The 27,113-nt window shown below is 42.0% G+C and overlaps 1 protein-coding gene across 1 annotated transcript; it reads left to right on the plus strand.

Moving 5' to 3' along the window:
• Nucleotides 1-24,040: 24,040 nt before the first annotated feature.
• LOC135699812 (uncharacterized) lies at nt 24,041-24,430 on the plus strand. The gene has a single exon (XM_065220158.1). The coding sequence runs from the start codon at nt 24,041-24,043 to the stop codon at nt 24,428-24,430; it is 390 nt and encodes a 129-aa protein (XP_065076230.1).
• The last annotated feature ends 2,683 nt before the right edge of the window (nt 24,431-27,113 follow it).

Genomic DNA, 27,113 nt, shown 5'->3' on the forward strand with positions numbered 1-27,113 from the left:
ATACGCATACTGCCTCCATCGAAATTGTTCTGTACGCACTCACGACTCGCATGGCCATGAGCCGGAACGTACTGCTCAATTTCCTTTGGTTCTGCTTCGTTTTCAGCGCTTCAATCCAGGCTGGACCTCCGTACCTTAGTATTGATGAGGACACACTAGCCAGAAGACGTCTCTTGCTGCTGCTTGGACCAGAATTGTTCGGCATGATTCTGGCTATTGCGTTGATGACCTTCGTCGCCTTCTCGCAAGCATATTCGATGTGGCTATTAAAGTTTAGCCGGTCGTCGATCATCACTCCCAGATACTTTAGCATGCGCTTCGAAGCAATGGTGTGCTCTCCAACGGTAATTTCTGCCCGCTGCATTGCTTTGCAGTTACTGACCAACATCACTTCTGTTTTGTGGTGGGCTATCTGCAGCTTCGCTCCTTGCATCCAGTTACCAATCGTATCTATCGCCTCGGCCGCCAACATTTCCACTTCTTCCAGCGTCTCACCGGTTACCGTCAAGACGACATCGTCCGCAAAGCCAACGATCTCAACTCCTTTGGGCAGCTTGAGCGTCAGCACGCCATTGTACATTCCGTTCCACAGCGTGGGACCTAGAATGGAGCCTTGGGGAACCCCCGCCGTGATTCTAAGCGATTTCTGCCCCGTGTCTGTCACGTAGACCAGGACCCGGTTCTGGAAGTAACTACTTAGAATCCTGCAGAGGTAGTCTGGATCCCTCATTCTATGGAGCGCCTTGGCGATGGCCTCCCAGCTGGCGCTATTGAATGCATTCTTCACATCAATCGTAATCACGGCGCAGTATCGATTTCCTCTCCGCTTCTGTTTGGAAGCTTTCTCGGCTCTGTCAATCACTGTCCGAATTGCATCCACCGTCGATCTCCCTTTCCGGAATCCAAACTGTCTCTCCGACAATCCGTGTTCACTCTCCGTGCATTTCGTCAGCCTGTTGAGGATGATCCTCTCCAAGAGCTTTCCTACAGTATCCAGCAAGCATATTGGCCTATACGATGCAGGATCCCCCGGCGGTTTTCCGGGAACGTCTGGATCGCCGCCTTCAACGCCACGTTGGGAATTCCATCCGGGCCGGGAGCTTTATTCGCTTTCAACCCTTTCGCTGCTGCTATGAGTTCCTCGTTGGAGACTTGTTCAACGTTGTCTTCATCTACCTCGCCATATGGTCTAGGTGGCCAGTTCGTTGGGTCATGCTGTGGGAAAAGTCCCTCCACGATGACTTTCAGCTTGTTGTGACACATTTCAACCGGCATCGTTGGGCCTCTGATCTTCGCCATCGCAACTCGGTATGCATTGCCCCAGGGGTTGGCATCGGCATCGCGGCACAACTCCTTGAAACTATTTGACTTGCTCAGCTTTATATTTCGTTTCAGTGCAGCCCTGGCCTCTCGGAACACCACCCTGCGCTCCTCTCTGTCTGCTTCTGTTCTTGCTCTCTGAGCACGCCTTCTGGCTAGAAGACAAGTAGCCCGGAGGGTGCTAATTTCCTCGTTCCACCAGTAGGCTGGACGCCGCCTGTTCGTTAGCTCTGTGTGTGTGTGTGTGTGTATGTGTGTATGTGTGTATGTGTGTGTGTATGTAACGAAATGAATGCGCTCACGTTTCTCAGCAACCGCTCAACCGATTTGGACAAACTTGGCGCCAAATGATAGGTCTTGGGGTCCCATTGAACGCTATTGAACGGTTTTGGAATCGGTGAACCGGTTCCGGAGATATGGCCGGAATAAGATCCGGTGAACATGGGCCTTCACGCTGGATTTAACGGAAAACGTATTAAAACCATCATGCGACACATCAAATTACTACAGAATTCAAAAATAAGATCAATGCAAGTCGTATTAAGTGTTCCAGACAACATTGGACACACTTGGACATGTTCCGGTACCCCGGGGAAGTTGCTTGAATATGAATTGAATTAAAACCCATTAAATCACATTAAAATACGATGATAAGGTGATTGGCAGCCTCACCAAATAGACTACACCCGGATATATTCCGGGTACCCCCAGGCAGTGGCGTAGCGTCACTGGATGACACGGGGGTGGGGGGCTTGGTCACTGATAATGACAATAAAATAAATAAACATGAATAAGTAAGAAGGGTCTGATCACACCATAGGTGGATAAATTCGGGTTTTTTTTATTAGGGTTGCCATCTTCGCGAGTAATGTTTGTCATGTGCGTTTTTGACATTTCAAGCTGAACATTGCATTAGGTCCTAAGTAACATTGACAGATTCTCTTCGTCGACTTTCTCTTTGTATCCCCACGGCCATGTAAAGACATTCCCAGGTATTTTCAGCACATAGATCGGTAAAACAAACTTTTATCTAGCAACTAATATCACAAACACAATAAGAAACGGTTATGTGTTCAAGTTATTAACGAAAGAGAAAGTCGACGAAGAGAATCGATTAATGTTACTTAGGACCTAATGCAATGTTCAGTTTGATTTGCTTCCAAAAGAAAAACTCTGGATCAACAATAGAAAAGGGCCCATCAGCATTTGTAAACAAACCGTTCCAAAGCCCATTCCTCACAAATCGAAGGCCGTCCACCCCAACCAACATCATCATCGTGTAGGTAGAAGTTTCCCCTATCCGATGATGGTGTTGGTTTGCGTGGGTGGCCTTAGATTTGTGAGTAAATGGCTTTGGAACGGTTTGTTTACAAATGCTGATGGACCCTTTTCTATTGTTGATCCAGAACTAATCAAATTCAATGGATGAAAACAGTGGTGCCAATTCAAATGATAATCATTTTGATTTAAAGGTGTTATACAGTACATATTTTTGAACGACAAATCAATTTATTTCAAAACGCAAATAGCTTTAAATTCAATGATAAATCACTTCGATTTGTAGTGCCGCATAACAGACTGAGTCAAGTGCAAGAGCATTTGGACTAGATGTGATGGCTTTTTTCCATGTGGTGATCAATTTTGTTCACCAAGAGCTTTTTGAAGCAGTTGTTTTGAGTTTATGTATTCATTTGCGTGTAATTGTGCTGTGTTTCGAGGAATACAAGTAAATAAATATAGTGAATGTGTTTTATCCAGGAAATTTTCGTTCTAAAAACATTAAACACATGTGGTAAATTTTCGTATTAATAATGTGTTAACGTATGGGTACATTAATGATGATGATTTAATGAGATTTCAAAAAGAATAATTACTGGTAAAATGGTAATTACTAATAATTATGTCTTTTTATGAATTTTAAACCAAATATTTTAAATATTAGAAACAAAAATTGATAGACAACGGATTCGCCTGCATCCAGTTCGGACAAACTCAAAAACCCAAATCTCAAGAATAAGTTAATTCACCTGTGAGTTTTGCCTTGCAATCACCAATGAGTTTCAAAAATTAATTGCATTATATTTTTGAGTTATTCATAGTTAGTACTGCTATCTTTTTTTTACATTTCATACAATTGATAATTTGTATCTACAGTACCTGATCATGGTCCTCGTGCCACCGTGGGTCTCTAAACAGTGCTGTTATTCTCTCTGGGAGGCTCCTTAATGAATGATATATGAGGATGATTTTCAAAACACTGACCATAATGTTAAACATATAGTTTTTGTTATTGTTGTGTTAGTGCCGTTGGTCATATTTCGTCGAGTAGATGTGATTTGTTTTGTCGCTTGATATGGTTGTGTGATATATAAAATTCGATCATACGGAACCATAATTCGGATTATCTGGAACCGGTTCCACGATGGCCCTATGGCTCTATAGTTGTTTTTTTGAGTGCCATTGGTCATATTTTGTCGAGTAGATGTGATTTGATATGTCGCTTGGTATGGTTATGAGCGATATCAAATTTGACCATACAGAACCATAATCCGGAATATCCGGAACCAGTTTAACGGTTGCCATATGGCTTTGTTGACGCCATTTTGAGTGCCTTTGGTCATATTTCATCGAGTAGATGTGATTTGATATGTCGCTTGATATAATTATGAGAGATTTCAAATTTGACCATGTGGAACCGTAATCTGGAATATCTGGAACCGGTTCCACAGTGGCCCTATGGCTCTGTAGTTGTTATTTTGAGTGCCATTGGTCATATTTCGTCGATTAGATGTGATTTAATATGTCGCTTGTAAGATATATGATATCATTGCAACAACATATTGATTTTTTTCGTGGAACTCCCGGAAATGATAAAGAACAGCCATAAGACCACATGCCTACCATGGAATCGGTTCCGGATGTTCTGGATTATGGTTCCAAATGGTCAAATTTATTGTCTGTCATAACAATATCAAGAAACATATAAAATCACTTCTTCTCGACGAAATATGACCAATGACACTCAAAACGACGTCCACAGAGCCATATGACCACCGTAAAATCGGTTCCGGATATTCCGGATTATGGTTCTGTATGGTCAAATTTAATATCGCTCATAACCATACCAAGCGACATATCAAATCACATCTAATCGACGAAATATGACCAATGGCACTCAAAATAACAACTTATTGTTGAAAAAAATTCCCCCGTGCCAAAACATTCTTGAATATATACAAAATAGGGAGGGTCCTGGGGGGGAGTACCACCCAACAAATGTAAGAACCACTAACCGGAATGATGTTAAAAAAAAGTCATTTTAATCGGCCATGGCATCTCTGAGATACACATTTTCGAAAATAAAAAGTTTGTCCCGGGCTTTTACGGGTTAAATTGTTTGTTGGATAGGGGAAATGTCGGCTTCGGAAATACCGGAAATATCTTAATAGAATAAGATATTGCCGAAGCCGTCACTTACCCTATTAAAATCAACCTCCCATTTGTCGATGACGAAACCAACGAAAGCAAACGAAATGAAGTATTGATAAGAACCGAATGGACATTCGACCCCGGCCAGGCCAGAGTGAACAAACACGAGACTCGCGCCTCGAAGCCACAAACAAGTGGACAGAGCTCTCTTGTTCCCGAAGGGGAAGAATAAGACCACGAAAACCGACGGGATCAAGAGTTTTTCGAACTGCGCACAAAAGACAACAAACGGTCCACGATTACGCTGAGGCTCTTAACCGCTGCTGCGATGATGCTGGTGTACGGATGTTTGACAACACGACCTCCGAGAGGATCCAAGGTGCAAGGAGGGACGCGACCTGGTCACGTAAACCTGTTCCAATCTTTATCTTTCAGAGCGTCATTTAGTTCTTCGCGTTCTTATGCCTTCCTTACCTCTGCTGTTAGCAGCCTTTCGAACTGTGATTTTTGTTTTGTTTGTTGGATGCTGGTTTGACTTCTTCTTATGCATGCAGCATCAGCAGTAGCAGCACAGCGAGCAGAGACAGGCTATGGAGATCTCACCTTTGGCGCGCTCTCGAGTTGATAGGTGTACCTTCCTACCTTTATATTTATTGGTTTTCTGTTTTGGTCGTCGTTTTCGAATGCAAATCAGCACGCGGATTGGTGAGTGCGCTCGGAGCGTGCGCGCGAAAACCGTTCTGGCGCGATTTCGTCGGACGAATTCGCGCGACAATTTGGCGGCAAACGGGTTTCAGGCTGCAGCGGTGGCTTGGCGGAAAGATTTATTTGAATATTTATTAATATTTGTTTAAAAGCTTCCAGTGGCTTCAGGACTCTGGATATTTGTGATTCTGCTTTGTTCATAGTGGAACTTGATACACAAATACAGTCAGATTAAAGGAAAAAAAGTTCAGGGTTGTGTCCGAATCACGATCGTATTATTGACGCAATAATAATTGCCAAAATCCATCAAATACAAATCCTACAAAAATTCGATTCTTTATTCATAGTGTTAAAATAAGGCGTTAAAATATCCTAATATGAAGATTTAATTTAAAAAAATCAAGGTTAGATTTCTATCCAACTCAAAATTAAGTTTCAAACATGTAGGGTACACTACCCCATTTCTGGTCTATTAAGCACAACCCACACTAAGTCTTTCTTAACCCGTAAAGTTCCAGGACGATTTTTTTTTTTCACAATGCTCGTTCTCAGCAAAGTTACAACCGATTTTAATTGAAGGGGAATAGTGGATCTAACTTGTTACGTAGGTAACGCTCCGCTGTTTTTTAGGTTGTTTCCACAAGTATGACCAAATGCTATTTGTTGTCTGGTTATCTGGTGCATTGAACAGTTCCAAATAGATAAAATAAGGAAAGTACGAATAAATTTAGATGTTTCTACGATTTCTGGCCACGTTTTTATCGATTCCGGGAGTTATGGAACCCGGATCTATAAAACATAGTAATATTTCTGGAAATCGTATCGTGCATCATTTCAATTCATGCCAAATAAGTAGAATCAAACAAATAAAGACCATTTGAGGTGTATCCGGTGACATTTGGCCAGTTTAACATCGGTTCCAGGGTTCTGGAATTCGGTTCCGTAAGTACCAATATAGGGTTTGTTATAACATTATTACCACAGAAAAACAGACATAACACTCGTAAGTTGTTTATCGAAAAAGCATTTAACGGTGAATTTAAAAGCATCGTAGTTGGTAGTACCGCCACCTGTGGCGCGCATAGTCAATTCCCTTGCGCTTGACGTTTACACACTACCGCCATTTGTTTAGTGTACTCACAGTTCGAAAAAGTAGTATAAATTTCTGTTCAATATGATGCACATAAATGGAGCGTCACATATCATATAAGTTTACATTATAAATCATGTAAAGTTCTGAGACATTTCATGCAATGTAGCAAATATTGTATACAAAAGCCCATCTTTGTAAACAACATTGTTTACAAGTTGCTCGGTTGCATGAAATGAAATACAAGTTTACGTGAATGAATGTTTACATCACAATTAAAATTCAGAATTTTTATCTGTGTACCCACCATAATGTACTCAACAGATGGCGGTAATGCTTTAGCGACGATGTTTCACAGTGAGAAATATTCAATGAGTTATGTCTGTTTGTCTGTGTTATTACCATAGAAGTAGCTCCAAGACCAGTGCTGAGCCAAAAGTTGAGCACGTTTCTTCGGGACCTCCTGGTCTTAGAGAAGCCTCTATAGCAATACTGTCACTACTCAAAATTTTCAATTTTTTTCGTTTTATCGGTTAAAAGCATACAAAAACCAAATAGGATAGAGCACTACTTCGTCGTAATCGCCCATTTCCGTTGTATCGATCTCGATTAGAAAAAATCAATAATATCAATGATTTCACCTTGCACAAATCAATAAAAGATTTGTTCAGATGCGTTAGTTCATTAGCTACAACATCAATCCTATTAGAGCGCATTGTATGAATATTTACGCTCATTGTTCTCAAAACAAAAGAAGCGCTCCTAGCGAATCTCCTTTTTCTACGTTTATCCGTAGGACGAAGAAAATCTAATGGCATTTCAATGCGTTTGGACGGAATTGAAACTCGTAGGACGAATTTAGAATCAAGAAGCAGAATTAGATTCTGAGCAATATCTCAACAATTTGTGACTCTTCATCAAATCCAACGGTACGTATAGAAAGGTAAATAAATTTATTATTAATTTAGAAGTGATCTTTGAAAGAAATTTTCCATTTTTTGTTCAAACCCGTTCAAACAAGAGAGGTAAAGCAGGGGTTGTGTTTAGTAGGACGGAAATTAGATCAAAACCCTAATGTTACTGTGTTACATCTAGTTTTTAATGACTTTTGCGGTGGATTGACAAAACATTGCAATCCTAAAACCTCGATGAAAAATCAAAAACATAGCGAAAATTTCAACGATTTTTATTTTGAGTTGTGACAGTATTGCATGAACCCGACGATGTAAACATTGGATGTTGCAGAATGATGCCTCTGCTGCGATGTCCTGCCGGATTCCAATCCAGCGCTTGCTTGCAGATTTCGTTTCCGCCCCGTCGAAGTGTGTGGCCGACCCACCTCCACTTTCGCTCTCGAATTTCTGTTGCTATCGGCTTCTGATGACATCAACGATGGAGCTCGGCATTCGAGATCCAGTCGTGAGGCCACCAGGCACAAATTATATACCGCAGGCATCGGTTGATGAAGACCTGCAGCTTTTGAGTGTTCTCCGCACACCACGTCTCGCTGGCGTATAACAACACAGATTTCACGTTCGAGTTGAAAATTCGGATTTTGGTGCATTGACTTATCTGGTTGGATCTCCATACGTTTCGTAAACTCGCAAAGGCAGCCTTAGCCTTCTTGATTCGTGCAACTATGTCGCTTTTGGTTCCGCCGTCCGACGCTGCCAAGATATTGAAAACTTTCGACCTTCTCCACTGCTTGCCCCGCTACCGTAAAGTTGGAAGGGTTGCCCGTGTTGATATCCAACGATTTGGTCTTGTTGGCGTTGATGGTGAGCTTACTCTGCATATCAGAGCGCCTGTTGTGCTAGTAGAGCAACATCATCAGCCAAATCGAAGTCGTTGAGATGTTTCATAGTGATAGGCTGCCAAAGCAGCCCACGGTTCGGTACACGGTCAATTGCACCTACCATGATCTCGTCGATTACGATGAGAAACATTATTATTATTATTTATCTTTATTAGGGAGGCTTTCAGCCTTGGGCTGGTTCGCCTCCACCTACGATGAGAAACAGTAGCGGTGATAGTATACATCCTTGTCTCACACCAGCGACACTACCCGGATAGGGTCGGACAAGGCTCCGTTATGCAGAACTCTGCACGTGAAAGCCTCATACTGCGCTTCGATGAGGTTGACGATTTTATCCGGGACTTCCTTGCGTCTCAGGGCGCCCACAGATTCTCGTGATTGAGACGGTCGAAAGCTTTTCGTAGTCAACCAAATAAAGGGACTCTTGGAATTCATTGACCTGCTCCAGGATGATGCGGAGTGTGACAATATGGTCCACACAAGATCTTCCTGCACGGAATCCTGCCTGCTGTCGTCGGAGAGTCGCGTCGATCTTCTCCTGTATCCGATTCAGGATAACTTTGCTCAGAACTTTGAGAACAATACACAGTAACATGATGCCTCGCCAATTGTCGCACACAGTCAGATCCCCCTTCTTTGGGACCTTCACTAAGATGCCCTGAATCCAGTCGGCCGGAAAAGTCGCGGTGTCCCAGATATTACAGAATAGTTGATGCAACATTTTTGCGGATAACATGGGGTCAGCTTTGAGAATCTCTGCTGATATGCGATCGACCCCTGGAGCCTTTTTGGATTTCATGCTTCGGATAGCTGCTTCAATCTCCTGCAGTGATGGGGCCTCGGAATTAACGCGAGTGATGCGCGGTACCCTAGGCGGATCATGCCGAGATGTTGATGTCTGGTTGGCCGTCGAAACCTGAAGAAGTTGTTCGAAGTGCTCAAACCAGCGTTTCAGCTGGTCAGTGGGGTCGGTAAGCAATTGTCCAGTCGTGTTCTTCACTGGCATCCTCGGGTTCATCCTTGCTCCACTCAGGCGTCGTGAGATATCCCCTTCGTTGGCCAGGGAGTTCACCCACGCTCGCTTGTCCCGTCTGCAAGAGCGCTTGACTTCCTTCTCTAGAGCCGAGTACCGTTGACGGGCTTCGTTCTTGGCTCCTCTGGTTCTCGCCCGCTCTATCGCGGCTTTTGCTTCTCTCCGCTCCTCAATCTTCCGCCAGATTTCATCTGTGATCCACTCTTTCCTCTGGGTGCGCAGCTCACCCAAGTTGTTCTCGCTTGTTTCTATAAAGGCATTCTTGATGGCCGTCCATTGTTCTTCTACGCTGCCACCTTCTGGAACGTCCACAGTTCGAGTCTCAAGTTCTTCAACAAAAGACCTTTTTACCGCTGAAAGCATTCGACAGTGTTTGGCATGAAGGTTTGATTGCTAAATTGAAAAAGTGTAATTTTCCACTTTATATTATGAAATTAGTTCAAAATTATTTAACTGACAGAACTCTTCAAGTAAATTATCAAAATTCCAAATCTAATCGACTACCTGTTAGGGCAGGAGTTCCTCAGGGTAGCATTCTTGGGCCTATATTGTATAACATTTTCACTTCGGACCTCCCTGATTTGCCTCAGGGTTGCCACAAATCTTTGTTCGCTGATGACACAGGCATTTCCGCTAAAGGAAGAAGTCTTCGTGTTATTTGCAGCAGACTTCAGAAAAGTTTAGATATTTTCTCTTCTTATTTACAAAAATGGAAGATTTCTCCCAACGCTTCCAAAACTCAACTTATAATATTTCCACATAAGCCTAGAGCTTCGTTTTTAAAACCTAGTAGTAGTCACATAGTCACTATGAACGGAGTTCAAATTTCCTGGTCAAACCAAGTGAAATATCTTGGATTAATACTTGACCAAAAATTAACTTTTAAAGATCACATTGAGGGCATTCAAGCCAAATGTAACAAATATATTAAATGTTTGTATCCTCTTATAAACAGGAAATCCAAACTTTGCCTGACGAATAAACTTCTAATATTTAAACAAGTTTTTAGACCGGCCATGCTTTACGCTGTACCAATATGGTCTAGTTGCTGCACTACCAGGAAAAAAGCACTTCAAAGGATTCAGAACAAAATTCTGAAAATGATTTTGAAGTTGCCTCCCTGGTACAGTACAACCGAAGTACATAGAATTTCGAATGTTGAGACTTTAGCACAAATGTCCAACAAAATAATTAATAATTTCAGGCAAAAATCGTTGCAATCCTCAATTGCAACGATTAATTCCCTTTATACTTAGATAAGATTTAGTTTTAGTTTTTAGTTTTAAGGTATCAATTGTTATACTGACATGCAGGTTAAAAAACCTGTTTAAAATACTGAATTGCCAAGACATGAACAATGTAAAAACACTTAGATATATATCATAACAATTAAGGCTGGTACGTTACTGCAGTAACTGGAGCACCTAGGTTAAAATGAAATGTAATTTATTTTAAATTTGGAACAAATAAAGAGTTAAAAAAAAAAAAAAAAAAAACCTTTTTACCGCTGGATCTTCAAGTCGGCGTGTGTTGAACCACCGCCCGAGTATCTCCTCCCGTCGCTGGATCCGCGCCATGCGTAGGCGGATTTCACCGATTAGAAGGTGATGGTCAGACGCGATGTCGGCGCTGCGTTTATTCCGGACATCAAGAAGGCTCCGTCTCGTGACTTTGTGCACTGGCCGATGGGATAAGAGCGAGCCCCCGATCACCATGTCGTTATTGCCACAAAATTCTGCAAACAGCTCACCGTTCTCGCTCATTTCGCCGTGACCATGGCGTCCCATGACACGCTCATAGTCCGTGTTGTCGGAGCCGATCTTCGAATTGAAGTCACCAGTGTAGATCTTGATGTCACCCTTTGGAACCTTATCCACGACGGAATTCAGTTGACTGTAAAAATTCTCCTTGTCCTGTAGCTCGGCAGCATCGGTTGGCACATAGCATTGGATTATGGTAAGGTTACGAACCCGTGTTCTAAATCTGGCAACGATTATCCTCTCATTAACAGGCTCCCACTTGATGAGCGCAGCACTTGCCTGGACGCTAAGTAGGAGACCAACTCCACGATGGCGAGAAGCGTTTTCACCTCGAATACCAGAGTATAGTAGTACCTGTCCCGACGGCAGTTTGTGTTCTCCAAAGTTTGGCCAACGAACTTCACTTAGTCCCAGGATTTCTAACTTAATGCGTCGCGTCTCGTTGGTGAGTTGTGCCAGTTTACCCTGCTGGGCTAACGTCAATACATTCCATGATCCAATTCGTGTCCGTTGTTTTGCGCTAAAAGTCGTTGCCGTTAAATCAGTTCGATGTCTTTCTCTGTTGGTTTCTGTAACAATTGTAAAGGTTTCAGAGACAGTAGGTGGTTGGCCTAAGGTCTCCTATCCGCCATGTTGGGGCTGCCATCTTAGGTGTAGCTTCCGAAGAAGAGCATTTCTTATTCAGCTGCTGGATGAAAGTCAGACGCTGCTTGAGCCACGCCTCCATGGTGAACAGACGCTCGGGCTGGCGAAGCATTTCCTCTATCACCGTGCTATGGTTACCGCGCCAGTGTTCGCGTCGCACCTTCTCACTCTGCTATTGTTGGATTGACAACATTGCCCAGGCTACGCCAACCAGCTGTGTCCATGTTTCAGCTGGCAGTCTTTTGTGATCATATGACTCGTGGAGGCGTGAGGTAGGAACTTGTGAGGACCGGAGCTAGGTATATCGCTCCTTCCAGATTGTCACTCACCATTTTGTAGCCCACACTATAGCCATCTGTTAAGTGTATTGCCCATCAAAGTGTATGCAACAGATAGCAGTAGTGTTTACTATGATAAATGTTCAATGAGTTGTGTCTGTTTGTCTGTGGTAACATTAGGATAAAATCAAAACATTGAGAAATATTTGATTTCTCAGTATTCACTTCCAGGAATACTTCACTTCGCTACCGATGAACTATTCTGATGGCCATATGAGTACCCAAGTAACCAAATAGTCGCAATATAGCTTGTATATTCTTACTTTGCTTGATTATGGTTAGTTGGGGAATCTGACGAAACTATCATTTCTTGAAACTAATCCCTTTCGTATTCTATTCATTCTCTCTTCACACTTTGCGTATAACACCATCTCATAAAGACTGACTACAAGGAAATTGGTACGCCCCTCGTGTGCCACTAGCACGCATCGAAAATCTTTGACAGTGGTTTGTTTACACTTCTATAAAGAACAACTGGTGCAAGTTTGATCAAAGTAGTCAATCGCGTTCAGAAAAAAAACGTCACATGGAACTCGAACTCGAAAAACATTGTGCACAAACACCTGTAAAATCCGGAGTGGTCCGACTAAAGTGCTGAAGATGCTAAAAACAACAGTTTGGCGAGTGCTCAAAACCTACAAGGAAACACTGAGTGTGGAAAGGAATCAGCGGACCTACGAAAAAACTGGAACCAGGGATCGTCAGCTACGCAGCAAGGTGTTGAGGTGCGTTAAAGCCAACCCCGGTCTTTCGAACCGAGATGTGGCCAGAAGGTACATCGCCAACTTTCAAACGGTGCGGAACTTCCTGGCCAGGGAAGGATACAAGTCGTACAAAGACATCAAACATCCAAACCGGCTCAGTCCGTATCGTGCTCTCTTGCCGTGCGGATCTGTTTGCTTTTTGCTGAAGGAAGTGTTACTACTTACCACCTAAAGCTACAACAAATTTAAACAGCACTTTTCAGATCTCAATATACCTGTAAATTGTCTATCTTGTTAGACTCTTATTCCTCTTCGATCCTTGTTTGGACCCTACCCAAGGTAATCCCTCCTCTTGGAAGTCGATTTGGATAAAACTTTTACTGCCGCCATGGCGCGTAAGCGCAAAAGAAAAGGGCAATCTCTTGATCCCCTTCTGCTGAAATTAATTTAAGCAAGCAATTTGATTTGCTCACGGATGATGAGAATGATCCATCATCCAGGAAAAATTTTAGTAAACTTTCCCGGCTTAATGCCAAGAAGGAAAAGATTCCCCCTTTTGTGATAACCACTTCCGATTTCCATGCTCTTCGCATGGAACTTTTGAATTTCGTGAAAGTTAAGTTTTCACTACAAATTGGACGTCGGGGTGAATGCCGTGTATTGGCTGAAACCTTGGATGGATTCAAATGTCTTCTCAAATATTTTACTGAGAAGCAGCATTTTTTTCCTTTAAATTTGTCAAACCTCTTCACGGAATCCCTTTAGGAAGAGCTTTGAGTGGGTTGGTTTATTTCCTTTAAATTCCGTTATAATTGCTTATCTTTTGACAGATACGCGTATTTCGTCTACTACTTGAAGACTTCATCAGTGCCAAGTACTCAACACAAGTGGTGTTGAGTACTTGGCACTGATGAAGTCTGCAAGTAGCATTTTTTTTTTGTTTACTTACGACACCAAAACTGAACGTGTGTTCAAGGTTGTCATGAAAGGACTGCCCAGTGGTGAATCCCTGGATCAGATCAAAGATGAACTGGCAAAATTACTTGGAGTTGTGCCACTCCAAGTAATCAAATTGAAAATGAAATCACGTCCTGACGATTCGCGCAACGGGATTTCTAATGATTTTTATTTAGTTCACTTCAAGTCTAGTGAACTAAACAACCTTAAGGCCTTAGAAAAAGCTAGCCTTATGCTCCATCTCCGAGTGAAGTTAGAACTCTTCAGGAAGACTGCAGGAAATTTCCAAAACCTCACCCAGTGCCAGGGGTGGGGTCACGGAACAAAAATTTGCTACATGCCAGCTAAATGCATGAATTGTGGTGATTCCTCACACGCAAAGGACGACTGTCCTGTGATGGAAGATCCTAAGAAATTTAGATGTTCAAATTGTGGTGTGAACCACAAATTCATTTTTTGGGAATGTAAGACTCGCAAAGCAATCCTACAATCTCGTTCTAAGTGATAGGTAGGAAACGCTCCACGCTTCCGACCAGGTAGAATAAAGGTAAATTTCTCTGCTGTTAACAACGGTCAGCGAGGAACAAATTCTACATTCGTACACGTAGGTACAAATATCACCACTGCTTTAAATTTTTCATCTGTACCTACTCCCCTCGCAGCTAACAATGTTCAGTGAGTTAATGGAGCTACCTATGGTGCTATTGCAACGGGTAGAAATCAAAATACTAGCCAACGTAATTCTAACAGAAATTTTGAAAATTTTGACTTAAGAAGCATTACTGCTCCTAAAGTGGAATTTTTACAGAAATCATTAATTGACATGATTACTGATATGCTAAAAACTAACTCCATCTTTGATGCTATTCAAACTGGAGTAAAATTTGCGAAACAATATTGGCATGACTTTGAAATTCAGTAATGGATTTTATATCATTAAATATTTTAAATTGAAATGCTCGATCTCTTAAAGATAATGAAGGAGGAAAAGCAGCAAAAACATATTTGACGGTGTGACTTGATATTAATCCGTTTCTTACTTGATAGCCATTTTAAAGCTTATTGTGAACCTTATGTCGCAAAATCGTAAAACACGTCGAAAGTCATTAAGATACATAATAATTAGAAAGGAGCTTTAATATACTTCCCTGAGGCACTCCAAGGTTATTCTCCACGGTACTGGAAACAGAATTATCAAAACAGTCCGTTGAGTTCTGTCACACAAATAACTTTCAAACAATTTATATGCAGTACTGCGTTTAAGATAAAAGAAGCATCAGAAGATTTGACGCTATCTGCGTGGTTCGATTTTTTTCTCCCGGACCAGAAATTTGTGGCATCGCGAGTGAAAATTTTAATTTCAGTTTATTTACGTGGTGATAAGAACGGCGCTGATCTATTGTTAGGGTTTTGCGATGTGCATTGCTTTTGTGCACGGAGTGACTTGAAAAAGAAAAGCGAAGAAAAGTGATAGGTTGTTGTGTGGTTGGAGTCGCTGGAGGAGGAATTGCTCAGGGATGACTAGAGAAAAATATGCGTGGAAGCATCGGGAATGCGCTCCCGGGTGACGTGATTTGGTGAGTACGTTCCAGTTGAAGATTGTTGACAAGTGTATTTGTGGTGATGCAAATTATGGTTTAGATGACGCATGGCTTCAAACATTTTGTGTATCCAAATACATATTACATACTAAATACGCACAGGGCATCGTTTGCTGACCATTGCCGTGGGTATATCGTGGGAGTCCTAGGTACCCGGTTTAAGCTTCAGGCGGTGGCTCTTCTTGACCTTCTACCCCCTGAGTAGTTAGTGTGAGTAAGGGCGTCTATGTGATGTTTTGCTGCACCTGTTGTGGACATCTAGTTTATTTATTTATTTCGTCAAGCAAAGTAGACTACATACAATGGTTACAATGTTTTACTTACAAACTATGCATTATTTCTATAATGTTTTAGTTGGGCTTTAATTTCTTCTTTTGACATAGTGATGCTAATGGCTTCACAATGTAGATTATACTGTCGCATCATTCGATTGAAGGGGCCATTTTTTGCGTAATTTGTTCTGTGTGATTTTTCTGAGAATAATTTTCGTGTTCTTAGATGCCGACAGGGTGTGTAGAAGTTTAATTGTGAAAGTATTTCTGATGATTCTATGCGATGTGAAGTAATGTCATTGATGAAGAAAAGCATTGCAAATTCGCGGCGTTCTTTGACTGTTTGTAAGTTGATGAGCATACAGCGTGCTTCATATGATGGAGGAGGAAATGCGGTCCAATTCAATTTCCGAAGGGCATATAAAAGGAATTGTTTTTGGACGGATTCTATGCGCTCCTCGTGTATGGCAATGTACGGATTCCATACCAGGTTACAATATTCCAGAATAGTACGTATTACGTATGTAATATATAATAATTTGATAGTGTATGGGTCTTGAAAATTATTGCTGAACCTCGTAATGAAGCCCAACATACTATTAGCTTTCGTTATAATTGTATTGTAATGTTCTACAAAAGTGAGTTTGGAGTCTAGGATCACACCTAGGTCTCTTATAAATCTACTTTTTGGTTGCCTAAAAATATTTCAAAAAGAGGTGTTTCTACTTTTCTGCTAAATACAATTGCGTTGCATTTTTTTACATTGAGTTGGAGTAGACTTTTACAACACCAAGTGTTGAATAAGTTGATTTCATTCTTCTGTATCGCTAGAATTACTTATTTCTATGAAGAGCTTCATGTTGTCTGCATATATAAGAACTATTATTTTTTAAGTATGTAGGAAATGACGTTTACGTACAAAATAAAAAGAATTGGGCCTAAATGAGAGCCCTGGGGCACCCCAGAGGTGAGCGAAATAGGTTCTGAAAGTTTATTCTGAAAACAAACTATTTGTTTGCGTTGCGTTAAGTATGATTGGAGCCAATTCAGAAGCCTAGATTCCATTCCTATTTTTTGCAGTTTAAAGAGTAATAATGGTATGTCGATTCGGTCAAATGCTTTACTGAAGTCAGTATAAAGAGCTTCCACGTGCTTGCCATTGTCCATTGCGTTAAGAATGAAGGTTACAAATTCAAGAAGATTAGAGGTAGCTGAACGACCTTTAAAAAAGCCGTGCTGTTTGTTTGTAATTTGATTTTTTACTTGCTCAAAAATTTTGTCGTTTACTATTGATTCAAAAAGTTTTGGGATGCAAGAGATAATGGCAATTCCACGATAATTACGGATGTCAGATTTCTTGCCTGATTTGAAAATAGGCACTAATTGAGACGATTTCCAAATTTCAGGGAATTTCCCATTTTTCAGAGACATATTGAAAAGGCGTTCTAAAGGAAGGGTAAGTTGTTCTGAAAGATTCTTCAAGACTACAGGTGAAATTCCGTCAGGTCCTGGTCCTTTAGATACGTCCAAATTTTTTAGTGCATTGAGGACTTCATGTTGACAAATTTGATTGACAGATATGATGTTAGAGACTTCGGGAATGAATGCAAAGAAGTCGCGGTCACGGTCTTTTTCAGAAAAAGTGGTGCATACTTCCTGAAAGAAATTTGCAAAGAGATTGCAGATTTCAGAAGGATTTTCACCTACATCTCCATCAAAATGCATTCGTGACGGAAACTTATGACTTTTCAATTTCGTTTTTACATAATTGAAAAAGTTCTTAGGATACGATTTGACTTCATTTTCGACTTTACGATTATATTCTTCATGTGCAGTGTTAATGGCTGTGTTGAGTTGGTTGCATATGTTATGATAGTGTTGTAAATTTGTTCTAGTGCTTTCTTTTTGTATAATTTGTGTGCTTTCTGCTTTTTGTTCTTCAAATGTTTTAGTTGTGGATTGAACCACACTGGCAGTTTGTTGTTTTGTGTTCGCCTTCTTCTTTTTATTGGTACGGTTTCTGAAATTATGTTACGAATAATTGAATGAAATTTGCCAACTTCATGGTCGACATTTCCTTCAATACTCATTATATTTTGCCAATTTATTGTACATAGTCTACGTTTGGTTTCTTCGTAATTTGCTTTATGATATTCCGGCACTTCCTCGTACTCCCAGTCGCTGGGAGAAGAAGTATTTTGTATTAAGATTGAATATTCAATTGCTGAGTGAAACACTTCATTTTTCCATAAAGGTGATAATGATGCATACACACAGAAGTTTTCAGTACAGTTTGTAAATAAAAGGTCTAAATATGTATTTTGCTGATTTTTTACGTGGTTAATTTGATGTAGACCTAAATATGAGATTTTTTCAAAAAGAAATTGTAATGTTTCGTCTTCACCTGCGATTGGAAGTAAAAGTGATTCGTTTTCAATGTGCACCCTAATCCCTTAACTTGTTGAGGACACCCTGTCTTGCCTCAAAAGTTACCCTTTTTGAAGTACTAGTTTTCACAACATAAAGGGCACCATTACGGAGCATGAGATTTGATCAAATTATTCGCAGTACTACTTGTCCAACGCCCCCGGCTGGGTGAAGGATAGAGGATGACACACACACACACACACACACACACACACACACACACACACACACACACACACACAATACTGCGTTTTAGATAAAAAAAAACCGCAACAAGCGTATCTTTACGAACCAAGTTAGCTTTCCACGTCGCCATTACCAAATTCAACGCAGTTTCAAAAGAATGACCTTCCCAATATCCTGGAAATCTGGAATCAACAAAGAGTTGCTATTCAAATACTCCAACAGCAGGCTTTTTGCAAAATGTTCTCTAACGTGTGCAACATTTGACCCGAACGCCTAGTGATTCTAGGTGTAGAAACAGCTGATCTGGCAATAACGGAGTAGCATCTGCAGGCGATCAATCATGCTCATGGTCAGAAACTGAATAATATTTGAGAAATTTTAAAACGAAAGATTGCATGTATGATTTAAACTGACATTATGTTAATTATATCTAAGAACCTATCATAATTAACTGAAAATCATCAGCTCTCGAACATACGGAGCTTTTCGTTAATCATTAAGGGGGTATTCCCGATCTTTGTAACGGGTCAGGTGTTTTGGAACTAGGAATGCTTACAATCTTCACTTAAGCCCCAGGTAGATACGAGAATCTACCGTGAAGAAGCGAGGGACTCAAACAGACCCGTCCCGGCTCTGAGACCTCAGGGCGAGTTCAACGTAACAACAAAAGGCGAGCAAAGCGGTTGCGAATTCTGAAAATCAAAACTTAACCAACAGGGGACAGACTCATTCAAATCAGTAAGAGGGGTTTCCTTTGAAGGTTTGCCTCTGCTTACCTACGGGAATATTTAACAACGTTCACGCGAATTTAACCAATTAAATGTTTCCGTCACTCTTTCACGTGTCCGATCACTTATTCGAATCTCTTCACTGCGAGGTGCATTTCAGGTGTTTATTCATAAAACTAGGGTTAGTAGGGGGTACATCGAATAGGGTTTTGATCTGTGCTAACCTGACTTCTGTAGCGCTGGATGTCGGGACACGTGTCCGTGGTTCAGCCTCGGCGATACGTGGGCCGAGTGCGTGGGTGGCAAATGTTCGCTCGCTGGTGTCCGTCGTTTTGTCGTGTAAGAGGTTTGTGGCTCTGCTAGCGTATTACACCCTCCCCGTGCAACGTTCGCTACTCACCGCTACGTTGAGGTTATGGTGAGGTTGGGATTCACCAAGCCGTCGTGCTTTCGACGTTCGCGCAAAGCTTCCCAGAGGTAATGCACGTGGCTGATCTGCAGATGGCGTGTGTGAGGTTAGGAGTGAACCGTTTGTTCCGACTCCAATCAGTCCAACACGTGTACGGTGACGTCCCTGCGAGTCGACCTCAATGAAGGGATCCGTCCTTCGCTCGGTCGTTCTGGATCCACGACCCGAGGGGTGCACCCTTGTTTGAAGGGATTGTTCCTTCAAACATATCACCGTGATAGATTTTATCATTTTCATAGCTGACGGATTTACCTTTCGAAATGGCTGGCACTTGCTTGTGCAAGCGAAGCGTCCTCACACTTTACACTATGGCTTCCCTAGCTGTAAACTGAACTGGCTTAGTAAAGCAAAATTTACTCGCACTTTTATTCTACAAACCCGGAAAAAATCACTAATTCAGCAAACGGCTTTTTTTTTAACCACTAGACCTTTCTACATCGACTAGGTACTCCTACTTCTTTTAATTCTTGCCTTCACTAGATAAACTATCTTTGACCGTGTGATCGGTAACGCAGTTGAGATCAGATAGCATTCAATTGGACAGCCGTCTACTTTTACGACCCAGTATCGAACCGAAGTTTGTCAGGTCAGAATTCGTGTCCCATTATACACACTCGGGAGAGTTTTTCCGGTGGCATAAACTCTACCTACCCGTCGTCATTTGACATTCCTCGCCTGACGTTTCTGACCGGTTCGAGTCCAGAGACTAGGAACGCGATTCGCTCGTGTGAAAATCGTAATTTTAATGGGGTTGTGTAGGACTGTATTCTAGGACTTATTTTTTTGAATACTTGTAACCTTGTTACATCTTTTTTTTCAAAAAATCAAATTTTTTTTTTCACGTTTTTTTGTACTTTAGACTATATACTTTCATCCCCCCAAGCCGTTTTCCGATCAGCGAATTCGGTGTCCAGGCATAGCTGACTAATGGTAAGAACCCCCAAATGGTTTTAACTAAAGTCAAAACTTTAAAGGCGTTTTTCTCGAAACCACATTTTTTTTATCGGGCGAAGATTTTTCTCAGAAACTATAAGAGATAACGACTTGAATCTTTGCGCATTTTGTTCCTTATTAAATTCTTTGGAGCTTCTCCCACTTTCAGCCAAAAATATTAACATTTAACATTGTTTGAAGCAACTTAAAGCTGCAAAAAAGCGGGCTAAAAATCGCCTGTTTTTTCATATGGCCGTCATTTTGTTAATTTTCAAGATTTTTTGCTGCCAACGGGAGAAGCTCCAGAGAATCTTATCAGATTATTAATTTCATCACGAAATCTGTTTCAGATGAAGCCGTTCCAGAGAAAAGTCTTCGCCCGTCCAGGCGTTTGCGGCGAACAGGGGTCTGTTTGCCGCCATTTTGTGACGTCAATAATGTCTTTTTTTATGTCGAAAAAAAATTTATTTGTAAACTTTAATGTTCAATAAACAAGAATCCCAAAGAGTTAGGCGCATTACTATTCATTTTCCTTGAAAAAAAATTAATTGAAAAACAGGCCGAAAAAAGGCAAAAGATTGGGAATACCCCCTTAACTGGCATTTTGGTTTTTTTTACTAAGCCCAGGTTGCTTAACCTTTTTCCAACGCGGGAGTTTTATGCAATTACGAGGCTCGTTAACAGCTTCATCATTCGTAATAGATGGTTTTTCCACAGACAAACAGACGTAGCTCTTCATTCTGGATCATCGTTCATGCATTTAACGATTGATTTCAATATTATCATGGGCACGAAGTGCTCACTGAAGTGCTGGCATCGGATCACTTTGACGTTTCTATATGCAGTGCTTTCCCAATTTTGTCCACCCCAGATTTTGTCAGCCTGCTGCTTTTCCTAAACTTTTTGGTTTTTAAGCATAAATTCTTAAGCATTTCGCTCCAAATGACACTTAATTGTTTTGACATAACAGTAACGGAGGTAAACCTCAATCATGCAACCATTGCGCAATCGTATCGAGTCCCTCCTGAAAATGGTAACTAGGTTATGTTATGGGCAGAAACCCCATTCAAGAAGATGATTTCGTGATCGCCAAAATTAACGGAATCTTTACATGCAGTTGCTACGCCCCCTCCAGATGGACGATGGAGCAGTTCCACGAGATGCTGGATGGACTTACCGAAGAGCTGATCGGACGAAGACCGGTAGTCATCGGAGGAGACTTCAATGCTTGGACAGTGGATTGGGGTAGCAGATGTACCAACGCAAAAGGACACAGTCTGCTGGAAGCAATAGCAAAGCTGGAAATTGTAGGGCTGTCCAACGAAGACACCAGCAGCACTTTTCGCAGAGATGGTTGTGGCAAACATTAATTGGAGAGTGTGCGAAGGATATACCCAAAGCGACCATCAGGCAATCCGATATGGCATCGGTCAACGAAATCCTGTGACAGTACGGTGGACGATAACTGGTGACCGAAAGTGGAACACGAGTTGGCAGAAACGTTAGTGAGAGCATGTGGCACGACCATGCTGAGGAAACTGGAGCCAAATAGCAGATGGCGTTCAGCTTACTGGTGGAATGAAGCAAATAGCACCTTCAGCGCTAGTTGTCTCAGAGCCAGAAGACGTATTCAGAGAGCAAGAGCAGAAGCAGACAGAGAGGAACGTAGAGCAATGTTCCGAGTGGCCAGGGTCGCACATAAACGAGAGATAAAACAGAGCAAGTCAAACTGTTTTAAGGAGCTGTGTCGAGACGTTGCTGCCAACCTCTGACGATAAGTACCAACAAGTCAATTGCAATAGAAGATTTTTCACTGATGGATCACGCATTGATGGATCCACTCGTTTCGGTGTCTTCAATGAATACTCAACCGCCTTTCGGAAACTTCAGGAACCTTGTTCCTTTTATGTTGCTGAGCTAGCAGCAATCAACTTCGCATTGGGGATTATTTCCGATATGCCCATAGACCATTACTTCATCTTCTCGGATAGTCTCAGTTCGATTGAGGCTATTCGGTCGATGAAACAAGGTAGGCACTCATCTTATTTCCTTTCAAAGGTAAGGGAGCAGATGAGTGTACTGGTCGAAATATCATATATGATTACCTTTGTATGGGTCCTCTCACATTGCTCAATCCCAGGCAATGAGAAGGCGGACTCTCTCGCAAAGGTGGGCGCGCAGGAAGGCGAATTTTATGACAGGCAAATTTCACACGATGAATTTTACCATTTAGTGCGTCAGAGTACCCTTTCGAGTTGGCAAACCGATTGGGACAATGGAAATCTTGGACGGTGGTTACATTAAATTATTCCTAATGTTTCTTCGAGAGTGTGGTTTAAAGGCTTGGACTTAAGCCGTGACTTCATTCGCGTGATGAGTAGACTTATGTCCAACCACTACTCGCTAGATGCTCATCTCAATAGAATAAACCTCGTAGACAGCAACATCTGTCGGTGTGGAAACGGTTACGATGACATCGATCACGCAGTTTGGTATTGCCCGGGTATTGACGCCTCCAGAGCACGACTGTTGGATACCCTTGTGGCCCGAGGCAGACAACCCTTCCGTGAAGTAAGAGATGTATTGGGATCCCGTGATCTTCCCTACATGCAGGTGATCTACAAATTCCTTTGTTTGTCTAATGTTAGAGTTTGATGTGACCATCCCCTCCTTTCCAAACAATTTCCAGCCATTGTGTCCCAGTCTGATTATCCTTCTGTTTCTGTGCTACTTGCCCCTGCCCAGCCAAGATTTGGTCAACCGTCCGAGAGTTCTGAAGGAGGCTTCAGAAACCAGTTTCCTACCTAGCTCCTTCCAATCGAAATTATTACCCATTAACCTCGAGCCCGCCACGAGTAATTGGTACCCAATACTAACATAGAACTACTGCTGTTTAAAATGTAAATTCAAGCATTACTGATATTTGGCTTCGCAAAATGTCACACACGACTGAGCCTAGTAAATAAATTAACTAGTTAAAAAAAAACCTCTAGGACGACGCCACCGTGTCGTGATGACGAAGATCATAGGTCAAACGATGCCCGCTGAAATGTTCCCAGAGAACCTGAAAGTCATCGTAGAAGGACTTTCCACCGACCTGGCCACCTACACCGTACGGAGACGGAGAGGGAGATAACGACGAAGTCACCAACGAGGAACACTCGGAAAACTCTTGGAGAGGATCATCCTAAACAGGGTGACCAAATGCACGGAGACTGAGCCGGACTTGTCGGTGAAGCAGTTCGGATTCCGGAAATGGAGATCAACGGTGGATGCAATTCGGACAGTGGTCGAGAAAACCGAGAAGGCGTCGAAACAGAAGCGGAGAGGAGATCGCATTCAACAGCGCCAGCTGAGAGATCATCACCGTTGCGCTGCATATAATGAGGACTACCTGTACAGGATTCTATGGAGTTACTTCCAGAACCGGGTTCTGATCTACGAGACAGACATGGGACAGAGATCGATAAGGATTACGGTGGGAATTCCACAACGTTCCATCCTTGGTCCAACGCTCTAGAACGGGGTGTAAAACGCCGTGCTAACGCTGAAGCTGCCCAAACGAGTTGAGATGGTTGGCTTTGTGGACGACGTCTTATTACGGTAACAGGCAAGACGCTGAAAGAGATGGAAATGTTGACGTCCGAGCCGATCGACATGATTGGAAACTGGACACATGGAGCGAAACTGCAGATAGCCCACAACAAAAGCGACATGCTATTGGTCAGTAGCTTGAAAGCGGTGCAGCGGATAGAAATCACCGTTGGGGAGCACGCCATACCTAGCCTCAAAACGCGTGTTGAAATACCTGGGAGTGATGATCGACAACCGCGTGACTTCAATAGCCCCGTCGAATGCAAGATGACTGCAAAGGTCATCAACGCGGTAACTAGAAAGATGCCGAACTACTCGGGACCAAGCAGTAGCAAGAGACGGCTCCTGGCTAGTGTATCTTCGTTGATCGTGAGATATGGAGATTCAGCTTGGGTTGCACCGCTGGAAACCAGCAGAACTTAAGGATGCTGAACAGTACGTACCGGCTCAACAAATCGTAAGCAAACAGTTTTGCCTTTTCGAGACGTTTGGTGTACCCTATGATGTAAGAATAGTGAAAATTTACCAGTAATTCATTTAACAATGGATAAATAATTGTTAATCTTGCATTTGAAATCATTTTGAAAGTTAAATTATTGAAGAAAAAATTTCCGATTTTGTCAGCATCCCGTTTTTGTCATCCAAAAATTTCAGATGGGGCTGACTAAATCGGGAAAGTACTGTATTCTGTTTACCTGACATGCAACATTGTTAGCGACTCTGTGAGCAAGCTTGTTTTCCGCGAGAAGCTCGAGAGATGTCGTTACTGATGCCCTATTTTTTTTAGGAACGCTGTTTTAAAGAAGAAAAAAATTCAATGAGTTACGTCTGTTTGTCTGTGGTTTTTCGATGTCCCGTAGTCTAAATACTCGTTTATTCATAGTTTCAACAGGTACCACACGTGTATTCGTCCGTACCTGGATCGTGAAGAAATCTTGAGTCAAGTATTCCAATACTTTTCCCCACCGGTGAACCCAATCAGAACCGTAACCGCCACAGAACGTACAAAACCCTTTTTTATTGGAATTGAACACGTGCAACTTAAAAATCAAATATCATGTTTATATTTGCCTTCTTTCCATTATTCTTATCGCTGAATCCTCTTCGCGCTCTGTCGTCGTCGTCGTCGTTGTCGTGGTTCACTCGTCCCTTCGCCTTGCAGGATCTTATTCCACAGTTTCTCTACTGATTCTTCTTATTACTCCAGCAGCAGCCACGAACGACGACGTCGTCGTCATCATCATCATCATCTTGGCCAGCCCCAGCATCACACAATCTACACACTCGATCGCTCTTTTCCCTGGACCCCTACGAAACAAAGTGTAATTCGGAGTACGCGATCCTTTTTTTTCGATTTTTTGTTTTGCTTTTCTCCTTCGGTGCCTTCGGTTTGACCGTGCGTTGGAAATTGCACTTTTAGGAGGATTTGTCCCCTTTTTTTTGGCAACGAAGAAGATTTGTTTTCAAAAAGCACCACAACTTATGCGGTTTAATAGCCTCAACCGAGAGAAGTAAAAAATACGCTACTCAGAACGACCCGAAATTCGATCCGTAACGTATCCTTCACCTATCATCGCGCAGATAATAGAGGGAACAACAGCGCAAGGAGAACACGCTGGGATCTTGAAAAAAAAAAAGCCGTAAGGATGGCAAAAAAAACTTCTGACAAGTGTTTTTTCACTGCTGCAATTCTTCGAAAAATAAATGATTAAAGATGAAGTTTTTGGCAGTTTTCTGATGCATTCAAGCGAAACGTCATCCAGTTTGCCGAATTTGGCTACGCAGAAGAAAAACGGTGACTGCTGTGCACAACACCAACAGCAAGCGAGCGCGCCAAAAACCTCCGAAAGCGAAATGAGAAGAACCAGCAGTCCCCCGTCGCCGTCGCCACCAGGTCGTGTGTGTAGGCCCTGTGTAGTCCGAGTGGAAGCAAGCACAAGGCGAACGGAAAATCGGACAACGCGCGATTTTCGACGTTCGACGCGCGATGATGCGATGCACGGATTTACCACGACCTGCACTGCACCTTCCCTGCATTATATGCATGGGCAATAAAAAATAATTTGTTTCTTTAATTTCGTTTCTCGTTATTTTGTATACCTACCTACGCTTTCCGATTCGGCATCTTGCATATGTGCGGGTCTTTCTGCCCATCTGTTGCCTAGTACTCGAATGGGATTTCCGCAAGATTTTGCCTATTAATTTGAGTAAATAATTTCCGTAGGACCCATTTTTAATTAAGGTTTGACTCCTTCGACTCCTTATCCATCTTATCGAGGGCAGAAGACAGCCAAGATCATTGAAGACATTGTTGAACAGATTTAATACTCTTAATTCGATGATCAGCGGAACAAATCGTGTAACCTCAACCACTTAACATATCAGGAAATTCGTCTAAAGGAATGAAGAAGAGCGTGCAAATTTGTTGACTCAAAATAATTATGCCCGTGTCTCGCGAGCGCCGTCCTTGACTTGTTCAAGTACTGTGCTTTATAGTCTTTTAAGCAAAGTGCACTTTTTGCAATCCATTCTCGACTGGATGAGATCAGCTTGCATGATTTGAAGATTTCTTGCCCCAATATATGCATTTCGTGCAAGTCAGCCATGGTCAAGTGTGCTTCTTTTTTTGCGAGCATAAATTTCAACGTTCGCTGCTCGTGTACAATGCATTGTTTAAAAGTCATTCAGATAGGCGAATCTACATCACAGAACTGCATTGCCATGACCAGCTCACCGAGGCCCCAAAAGGTCAACGCAAAGCATATCGAATAAATCAAAATTAGCACGGCTTAAAATTTGCTCAAAATGTATTCGTTTTCCTCTTTCCTTCTTGGTCATTAGTCCGAGTGAAATAATAAAAAAAAAACAACTCGTCCCAGACCACGCCAACAGTAGCTTGCAGCGATGTTCTTCGAACAAACAAACATCCTTGTCCGATATAAAATAAATGATATTGTTGCTGTTGTTATTCATTCTCTACATGTTGTTATTATTTTCTTCTCCCGTTTTTTTTTTTTTAACTTCAACTCGATCCCGTTCCTCTGACAACCCCTGCTGTCTGATTATTATAAAACCCAACCTGTACGAATATACAACGCTGCTGCAG

Source organism: Ochlerotatus camptorhynchus, unplaced genomic scaffold (assembly GCF_037179485.1).
Source record: "Ochlerotatus camptorhynchus isolate MF236.1 unplaced genomic scaffold, CSIRO-AGI_Acam_v1.1 ptg000116l, whole genome shotgun sequence".
In the NCBI taxonomy this organism is placed as follows: Eukaryota; Metazoa; Arthropoda; class Insecta; order Diptera; family Culicidae; genus Ochlerotatus; species Ochlerotatus camptorhynchus.

Coding starts and splice junctions, on each gene's coding strand:
- LOC135699812 (XM_065220158.1), top strand. CDS start 24,041: ATGGAAATGTTGACGTCCGAGCCGATCGACATGATTGGAAACTGGACA.